Source organism: Notothenia coriiceps, unplaced genomic scaffold (assembly GCF_000735185.1).
Source record: "Notothenia coriiceps isolate Sejong01 unplaced genomic scaffold, NC01 NC01_scaffold00000662, whole genome shotgun sequence".
Classification (NCBI taxonomy): Eukaryota; Metazoa; Chordata; class Actinopteri; order Perciformes; family Nototheniidae; genus Notothenia; species Notothenia coriiceps.
Window position 1 is genome coordinate 131,377 of NW_011333363.1, and position 10,260 is coordinate 141,636.

The window sequence follows — 10,260 nt, forward strand, 5'->3', positions numbered from 1 at the left end:
TTAGTTCCGGCTCTTTTTGGTGTGAACGCGACATTTCGGAACTATATCGGAACTAAAGTGGGAAAAGTAATCCGGTGTGAACGCGGCTAATGCGACGTACACTAGAGTTAAGAGAAATACAGACAAGAGTGCGAGGAAAGAGTGAAGGGGACACAGCGGTGCAAGAAAAGCTGGTTCAAGTACATGCAGAGCTAAGGTCAAAGATTTTGAATGTGGAAGAAAAAAACAGATTTTTTTAACCGTATATTTTTAAACTATTTTTACAACTTTAGTACTGAAGTAAACACAATAACCAAATGTTTTGTACACCGATGTCAACACTAAAAAGTGTGCTATCTCCTGTGCTAACCTCAAAGCAAATCCCAAATAATAAGATGAATGTCTGAGTCTTCGAGAAAACTGCGTAAGGCATGTTTCCAAAGAAGATAGATAGATAGCTACTTTATTGATCCCAATGTGGGAAATGTTTGCATTGCAGCAGCCGAATACACATGGCAATAGGCGCGTTCACATCGCAGTACTTTTCCCAGTATAGTTCCGATATAGTTCAGAAAATGTGCGTTCATACCGAAAAGATCCGGAACTAGAACTTAGTTCATGAGAACCTTTTCACCCCCTTTTCAGTCCCTGCTAGAGAGCAGGGACTTTCATGGGAGAAAAAGGTTCCCATGTCTGATTGGCTGGGCGGATTGCAAACCACGTAAAACTCCCAAAAGTTTTGTGAAGCCGCCATTTTATTATCCTTGCATTAGCATTATTAGCATTAGCATTAGACCAGCGCACCAACGGAGAGAGAATAACTTATGGCAACACAAAAGAAAACATGGGAGCGGTGGAGATGAGGAAGTGTCGGCGTTCTGGCGATGAACTAAGTACGGCAAAGTACTTAGTGTGAAAGCGCCTAATGTACATACGAGAAATAAAGACACAAGAAATAAACAGAAAGAGAAGAAGAAGAGCATTACTGCAAGTCTGTGACAGGATGCAAACTCTTCTGCCAGAAAGGGTCCACTCCCTTTTCTTTCACTGATAAAGGGAATACTTATAGTCTGCTAAATACAACTATGCTTTGGGTGTCATGTAATAAATGCCCCCCTCTCAATACTACCTCCTTCCCTTTTCCTTTCCTCATTTCCTCCACTAACTCTTCTCCTGTGAGTGACGGGATGAAGGATCAACAGAGTGTGACACGTCTTTGTTTCCCCTGATGTTTCTGTGCGGGACAACAAAAAGAGACGTCTTCCTGTCGGAGGATCAATCCCTCCTGTTGAGAGGCAGATACTGTATATGGATGATAGCAAGTGGCTCATATGCTGCACTGCGCTGGAGAAAAATCTTCTGAAGTGTGAGGGGTGATGTGAGAGCCGTAGAACAAGTGGACGCCTGCACGGTGAGGCAGCATTTTAGGCACTCGAATGCTTATACCCTGCATGTTCGTGCAAAATCAGACAAACATCGTGCAAACACGGAACACCCAATGTGCTGAAACATACACTTCTCTTGCTTTTTACTTCTTTTTTTAATTAGTTGCTCCTTTTCCTCCCCATAATGATCGTCATGTGACCTCTCATGACCTTCAGAGCACCGGAAATAAGAGACAATTAAAAGAGAGTAGCTATACTGTCTCAATAATCAATCTCTCTCAATTATGAATCTGAAAACAGAAGGAGATGCATCTTGATCTCCCAGGTGTGCAATTACTTTGATCCTTAATGGATGAACTGCTGACCCTCCTGATGGGGAATGTGAAGAATACCCCAAACTTTATTTTCTGAGTGTTGTGTTCTGGGTCAGCACTTCGGGGTTTCTACAGGAGTGCAAATGTTCAAAGACTTATTAAAGTTTGGACCAGAGGATCCCACACTGACCATTAGCTAGGGACATCTCTTAAAAAGGACTATACACACATTTGCATTTATTCATCTACTTTCTGAATGTTTGTTTATCAGCAACAGTGCACAGATTTATAAATATAGTATAAAAAGAAAGTCCTTCTAGAGATTAGAGACATCTGTATATGGGATGATGTCTTTAAATGTCTTGCATAGTCCAAAACCTAAAGATATTCACTTTAAAGGTAATGCTTTCATTATTGTGTTGGTAACGCTAAAAAACAATAATTGAAAATGTTTTGTGTTTCTTGGTTCTTACAAGTGAAACCTGTCAGCACTAACAAAGCTAGCTGCTTCCTTCTGTCCTGCTCTTTAACAGTTCATACAGTTGCATTTTAAGATACAGTAGTACATCTGTAGTGCTTATGTTCTATTGAAATGTGTTATTTTTCCAACCATAATGCAAAAAAATCAGCACCATGCTTCTTATTACAAGTCAGTGAAGCGTCAATATGTTTGTAAAGGTGTCGCTTAAAGGTGGGGTAGGTAAATTTGAGAAACCGGCTCGAGAAACACTTGTTGTTATATTCCATGGAATGCTCTCAACATCCGATAGCAATGAATATCTGAAATGCTTTGACAAAAAATCTGTGGAATCCGTGGCGCTGGATAGTAACTGGATGGCCTACCTGCCAGCCTTCCATCTGTGCACAAACTTATCTCGTGCCCTCATTGGTCATGTGTGCGTTCGTGTGTGTTGGAGGAGGGGCTCTGTGAGGAAGTCTGAAGGAAGGGGCAGATTTTTTCCAGCTGTGTTTTTTCAAATTCTAGCCCACTCGAGCTGGTTTCTCCAAAATTCTCCATTTGTGAGGCCTTAAAGAGGCCTTGTTATGATTCCTATGTCTTAAAAAGGTGTAATAGGAACAATAAATAAGTTTATTTTCTTGATAAGAATATTGAAAATCCCACTTTCTCAAAGTCCAAGTCGATGTCTTTAAATGTTTTATTCTGTCGGTCCAAAACCCAAAGATATATAAACTATAATATGATGTAAAACAGCGGGAGATCTCTATTTTTGAGAGGCGAAAAAACAGCATTTGTCGCATAAATCCTGAGTAAACTACGGAGGGGAATACATCGAGAGTCAAGGGAGTGAATCAGAGGAAGATGTGGGAGCGGGGAAAAGATCACATGCATGAATGTCTGACGAAATGAGTATAAATATCCTCGGCGACTCCCTCTTCTGACTAAAATAGGCACTACTTTATCAACATCTTTCCTCATTTCAGATTCATGTCCCTTGTAACTTCCAGGGAGTAAAGCCACATGACCAAATACCTGCTGCAGACCTACGGCCGGCTGATGGACTGGAGGCTTTCCTCACAGACACAAGTGTGTGTGTCAATGTGTGTGTGTTGTCTTAGGCTGAGGGGAGTCAGACGTTACCACAAAATCCCGCAGATGGGATTTCATGTGGGAGGAATCTCCAAAAGAGTCCTCGCCATATTTGGTGCTTCAGAGAATCGCTGTCAGTCAAGCTGGCGAGCCAAGTTTCGAGCACAGTGTGTACGAATAAAAAGCCTTTCCAAATAATTCCGACAGTTTGTTTTACCCTGATGGGTGGCATTTACCGTATCATCAGCACTATTCAGATGAGCCAGATGTTCCCAGAAATGTATATTCGAGATACCTCCCTAAATGTTCTGCACATTTCATCCATTTTGGCTCCTAAAAACACACACACACACACACACACACACACACACACACACACACACACACACACACACACACACACACACACACACTGTGTTTCTCAGAGTGTAGGGGCAGCAGTGTGTGCTCCACTGATCTGCAGCAGCGTTGGTGGTTCGCCCACATCTTCCTCATCATCAGTTGCATCCTCTAAAGTAGTGCGTCCAGTGAGAGAGAACATTAACATGAAGACAGTTTTCCACCGTGATCCTGCACAGCGGATGTTTTGAGAGGAACTTGACAGATCCATGTTTAGATAGTTGCACAGTCACAGACTCTCCTTCACATGGGGATACACCTGCAGCAGCTCACACATCAGAGATGAAAAACATCCTGACAGGGAGAGCTCCTGTTACCGCTGGAAGCTGTACTGAGAAAAGTAATGCACTGTAAGTCATATATTTATATATCCCACAAGATCCTTTCGTACGTAATCCACCTGACAATGAACCGGGAAGTATAGAGAGACACAAACCCTGCAAAGAGAGGATGTTAGGAAGTCACATTTTGGCATCAGACACCAAAAAGTTGTCTCTTTTCTTCTATTATGTTTATTTCTGCATAAACAAGTCCTAGCCTATGGTATCTATTTCGTTGAGTTTTGCACTTTTATTATCCTAAATGTTTTTTAAAAAGTGTAATAATGTCTTTTCACTTTCCGCTTTTTGTGCAGGACTGCTCAGTATTTTCAAAACTTGTCTTAAAATTTGAGCCTAAGTCCCGCATTTGATTGACACTCGCCATTCTAAAACTTGCATTTCATCAAATGGCAGAGTAGTAAACAAGAGAGGGCTATCACCATTGGCTGTGTCAGATGTCAATCAACCAACACACTCGTGGGCGGGGTCAAAGAATCGGCAACTTGTCACCATCCTTGTTTGCCTTAATTACGCCCTATTGGGATGCACTTTGAGGCAGAATATGATGAAAACTATGACAAAGAAAGATAGGTGCAGCTACAAAAAGCATGGAAAAATAATGTAGTCATGTGAAGCCGGAGGAGGGCAATTCACAGAGGTTTTTTTTTTAATAGTGCATTGAGGTGAGAGAGACTATTTGAGAATTTATTTTTTTTTTTTGTACCTTGAACGTTTTTTTTGTCTTTGTTGAAATTATTATTATAAGAAAAACAAATATTATTATTATTGTTGTATGTTTTGTTTCTGACATGTTCAATAAATTGACCAAAAAGAAAAAAAAAGGTGAATATGATTTGAAGCGACACACAACATGCAAAACTTTGCGATAATGGTTTCCTTAGAATTGTAGATTTTTTAGGGTTATTTGGAGATTAAAAATGACATGTTTTGCATCAAATCTGTAGCAAGGAATCCAACACTCAATTCAAAAGTTATTTTAAAACAAACCACAAACACAACTGTATGCATGTACTGTAACAAGTGGACGTTTGCACACGTTGCTGGACTTTCACAGGAGAAATGAGGAATATAACTTTTCTAAGACAATACGATCCGGTATACGACTGCACTGTGATTTATAAGAGCTGGAGAGAAATGAAATGAGAGAGGGGGNTTGTGCAGATTGGTCCATTTCAGAATAATATATATGATATGTTTTATAATGATTGATCATGAAAGTGTTCTCAAAGCTGGTAAAGGTGCAGCTAGTTTGAATGACTTTGTATACTGCAGGGTAGCTTGTGGATTTACTCCAGGTGGAACTAAAGTCTGATTTAACACTTGATTATATTTCACATCATTCATCAAGATCTGAGAAGTAACTAAAGGGATTAAATACATGAAGTGGAGTAAAAGTACACCATGTACCTCTGAACTGAGTAGAAGTACAAAGTAGCATAGAATGGAAATACTCAAGTAAAGTACAAGTACTTCAGTAAATGTACTTAGTTACTTCCATCTTTGCTGCTGTACAACTGATCTTAAAGTTGAATGAAGGTAGTAACATGTGTTGACTGTTGATGAAACCTGCAGACATCCTACCTGTTCCCTCCTCCTTCTCTTACGCCATCTTTGTTTCTCCTGTTTCTCCCCCAGTGTGACGGTCAGTACATCCCCCTCCCCAGCCTGCAGGGCATCGCAGTTTTAAACATTCCCAGCTACGCAGGAGGGACCAACTTCTGGGGCGGCACCAAGGAGGACGACGTGAGTGTACACACACACACACACACACACACACACACACACACACACACACACACACACACACACACACACACACACACACACACACACACACACACACACACTCACCCTCAGTGTGCCCCGCAGAGGTTAAGCTTGGACGTACAGTATGTGCTGTTATGTAACTGTTAGAAAGGAGAGACAGGGGGACAGGGAACAGGGGGAGGACATTCAGTTAAACTTAGTATACAGACACACTAATATATATTATAATGTGTATTAATAATCAAATAGATGTACCTGTTTGTGTTCTAATTTTTCACATTGACAGTGGCGATGCAGTGCTGAAGCTTTTTCTGTTTTGGTGTCCTGGCCCTCACATGACAACACATCTGATCGTGTTGTTTGATCCTCATTTATTCCCAGGAGAATGTTTCCGATCCATTTTTGCTGAGCTTCTGTCTTTGAAGATGCTGACTCGTCATTGCTTTGACCTTTTCACTGTAGCAGAGATCAATATCAGAGCCGTGTGGAGCGTCTCCTTTCAGAAACACTTTCTGGATATAGAAGAAGGGCAGTAATACAGGCTATCCTATGTTCAGCGAGTGTGTCGTCATTCATCCTGCTTTCTCCTGTAGAATGAAAATCCCATATTCCAATATTTTATACTAACCAATATTGTCAATTTAAGCAATTTCAATATTTTATTTCTATTAATTATACAAGCCTGTGTTTGTTATGGACATTAGACATAACTTGAAATACATGGAGGTAGAGGTGCAATGATTATCTACTAATTGATTAGTCAATCAACAATATTTTAATTGCTTAAATTGGAAGCACATTTTTTTTTCAGCCCCAAATAAGATTTCTGGCTTTTTCCTGATTAATATTACACTCTGTAAATATATATGTGTGATGCTCTGACCAATCACCTTGGACTTTGAGAAACAATCCATTACAAATTAACTAAAATAGTTACTTGCAGCCTTAAATAGAACATATCAAATATTTCAAATACTTGTTTTTAAAGCCCACTTAGCTCACATTTTTTTTAAATATTACATGGGTTTAAATGTCATATATTAGAACACCAGCCTGTCTTTAAAGAGAGGTTTGAATGATTGGTTGTAAAGTAAACATGAATAGATGCAACATGGTACAATCAGTTTCTTAATGTCTTCGTTGTGTCCTGCAGATCTTCTGTGCCCCCTCTTTCGATGATAAGATCCTGGAGGTGGTGGCTGTGTTTGGGAGCATGCAGATGGCCGTGTCCCGAGTCATCAAGCTGCAGCACCACCGCATCGCACAGGTCAGAACACACGATACAATAACAGAGGAGAACAAACTGATACGTTTAAGAATATGCACATCTAAGTGAAGCGTTTGTGTTTCTGGATCAGTGTCGAACAGTGAAGATCACCATCCTGGGAGATGAGGGCGTTCCCGTCCAGGTGGACGGAGAGGCCTGGATCCAGCCGCCTGGAGTCATCAAGATCCAACACAAGAACCGCGCCCAGATGCTCACCAGAGACCGGGTGAGGAAGGGAGGAGGAGAGGAGGGAGAGAGGGAAGGAGGGAGAGAGGAGAGGAGGGAGAGAGGGAAGGAGGGAGAGGAGGGAGAGAGGGAAGGAGGGAGAGGGAAGGAAGAGAGGAGAGGAGAGGAGGGAGAGAGGGAGAGGAGGAGAGAGGGAAGGAGGAGAGGAGGGAGAGAGGGAAGGAGGAGAGGAGGGAGAGAGGGAAGGAGGAGAGGAGGGAGGAGGGAGAGAGGAGAGGAGGGAGAGAGGGAAGGAGGAGAGGAGAGAGAGAGGGAGAGAGGAGAGGAAGGAGAGAGGGAAGGAGGAGAGAGGGAGAGAGGAGAGGAGAGGAGAGAGGGAAGGAGGAGAGGAGGGACAGAGGGAAGGAGGAGAGGAGGGAGAGAGGGAAGGAGGAGAGGAGAGAGAGAGGGAAGGAGGAGAGGAGGGAGAGGGGGAAGGAGGGAGAGAGGGAGAGAGGAGGGGAAGGAGAGAGGGAAGGAGGAGAGGAGAGAGAGATGGAGGGAAGGAGGAGAGGAAGGAGAGAGGGAAGGAGGAGAGGAGGAGAGAGGGAAGGAGGAGAGGAGGGAGAGAGGGAAGGAGGGGGGAGTAAAGTGCAGAAGGGAGGAGAGGAGAGAGAGAGGGAGGGAAGGAGGAGAGGAGGGAGAGAGGGAAGGAGGAGAGGAGGAGAGGAGGAGAGAGGGAAGAGGAGAGGAGGGAGAGAGGGAAGGAGGAGAGGAGGGAGAGAGGGAAGGAGGAGAGGAGGAGAGAGGGAAGGAGAAGAGGAGGGAGAGAGGGAAGGAGGAGAGGAGAGAGAGAGGGAAGGAGGAGAGGAGAGAGAGAGAGGGAGAGAGGGAAGGAGAAGAGAGGGAAGGAGGAGAGGAGGGAGAGAGGGAAGGAGGGGGGAGTAAAGTGCAGAAGTGTCAAAACAACATCATTTGGGTTGAAGTCGCGCTGATAGATTGATAAATGATTTGTACTCATTCTCTGATTTGTCCCCGCAGGCGTTTGAGAACACGTTGAAGTCGTGGGAGGATAAGCTGAAGTACGATAAGGCCCCTCTGAGACCTCACCTGTACCCTCAGCAGTCTGTGGATCTGGCCACAGAAGAAGAAGCTGCTCAGGTGCAGCTGTGTGCCCGCGCTGCAGAGGAGCTCATCACCAGGTGAGCAGGAGATACATGGATATCATTAAAGGTCTCCTATCATGTGTGTCCCCGGTGTCAGGAGACTCTCAAAGTGTCAGGAAACAAACCCCTCTCTCTTTTCCTCCGTACCCACATCTCTAAAAACGGGGGAACAACGGAGCTGATCCAGATTTGCTGAGTCATGACGGCATTACTAAAATGTGGGCGGGCTTTACACCCACGGGCCAATCAGAAACGTTGCTGTCAGAAACAATGAGACGTGTTCTGGAAGTAATATGGTCTGTGTTTACATTAGCATGCTAACACTCAGAGCTAACCTGTACTGGAGAGAGCATGTGTGAAGAAGCAGGAAATCAAAAGGAAGTCACCTTGTGGTAAACCTGAGAGAGAGAGAGTTTGAGCTCCATCCTGTTTCAGAGAGAATCCTTGATGTGGTTTGTGGTAAAAATAGCATGATAGGAGACCTTTAACGTCAGCTCTCATTGGACAGTAGTGCGGCACCATCAGTCAGATATTAATCCCATGTGCTCTGTGTGACCTCTGTGTGACCTCTGTGTGACCTCTGTGTGACTTCAGGATCTGTGAGGCAGCAAAGACCAACGGGCTGTTGGAGCAGGAGCTGGCTCATGCTGTTAACGCCTCGTCGCACGCCATCAACAAGACACACCCCAAGTTCCCAGAGGTAAGCCATACACACAATACACACACACACACACACACACACACACACACACACACACACACACACACACACACACACACACACACACACACACACACACACACGGTGTTGAAATTAATCGTTTTCAAGATGCATGGACGATTCTGCATCGATGCAGTGACAGAACATAATCGATTATAGTGTAATAACTTTGCTTCTTGATTTTTTCGTTCGCGGCTGGACTTTATTGTTTCAATACATTATAACAAGGCACATAAACATTAAAGCGCATTCCCAAGCGGACCTCTGCCACATTATGGATTTTATGAACTCAACGGGAAGCATGATTCATCACGATGATATCGAATCGAATCGTTGACAGGATAATCGTAATCGAATCGTGAGACCAGTGAAGATGCACAGCCCTAATCATGCAGTGTTTCTAGGTTCATTATATATGGAGCTTCGGACAGTTGCTGTGTCATTTATCTACATTGTAGAGTAGAAGTTTAAACCTAAACCAGTTAAACCTGTGTTCACAGAAGCTGCAGTTTACATTTAAACGCAATTGTGGTTGAAATATTTGAGAACATCAATATCTCCCTTTTATGTTTGGTGTACAGAATAATCCTAACAAACTGCTACCTACCTACCTACCTACCTACCTACCTACCTACCTACCTACCTACCTACCTACCTACCTACCTCCCTACCTACCTCCCTACCTACCTACATCCAACCCTGCCTCCCTACCTACCTACCTACCTACCTCCCTGCCTACCTACCTACCTACCTACCTCCCTACCTACCTACCTACCTCCCTCCCTCCCTCCCTTCCTACCTACCTACCTACCTACCTACCTACCTACCTACTTACCTACCTACCTACCTAACTACCTACCTACCTACCTACCTACCTCCCTCCCTCCCTTCCTACCTACCTACCTACCTGCCTGCCTGCCTGCCTGCCTACCTACCTACCTACCTACCTGCCTGCCTGCCTACCTACCTACCTACCTGCCTGCCTGCCTGCCTACCTACCTACCTGACCTACCTACCTACCTACCTACCTACCTACCTACCTACCTACCTACCTACCTACCTGCCTGCCTGCCTGCCTACCTACCTACCTACCTACCTACCTACCTACCTACCTACCTGCCTGCCTGCCTGCCTACCTGCCTGCCTGCCTGCCTGCCTGCCTGCCTGCCTGTCTGTCTACCTGTCTGTCTGTCTATCTATCTATCTA

At 44.0% G+C, this 10,260-nt stretch overlaps 1 protein-coding gene across 1 annotated transcript in view; it reads left to right on the forward strand.

The window, feature by feature from the left end:
• The first annotated feature begins 3,158 nt into the window (after nucleotides 1–3,158).
• LOC104955872 (diacylglycerol kinase eta-like) overlaps nucleotides 3,159–10,260 on the forward strand; it is a 10,213-nt gene continuing 3,111 nt past the window's right edge. Inside the window, exons 1-6 of the mRNA XM_010783269.1 lie at nucleotides 3,159–3,224; nucleotides 5,603–5,710; nucleotides 6,888–7,001; nucleotides 7,093–7,227; nucleotides 8,208–8,368; nucleotides 8,927–9,032. Of these exons, the coding sequence (XP_010781571.1) occupies nucleotides 3,159–3,224; nucleotides 5,603–5,710; nucleotides 6,888–7,001; nucleotides 7,093–7,227; nucleotides 8,208–8,368; nucleotides 8,927–9,032 (690 nt within the window). The remainder of the gene's footprint in view (nucleotides 3,225–5,602; nucleotides 5,711–6,887; nucleotides 7,002–7,092; nucleotides 7,228–8,207; nucleotides 8,369–8,926; nucleotides 9,033–10,260) is intronic.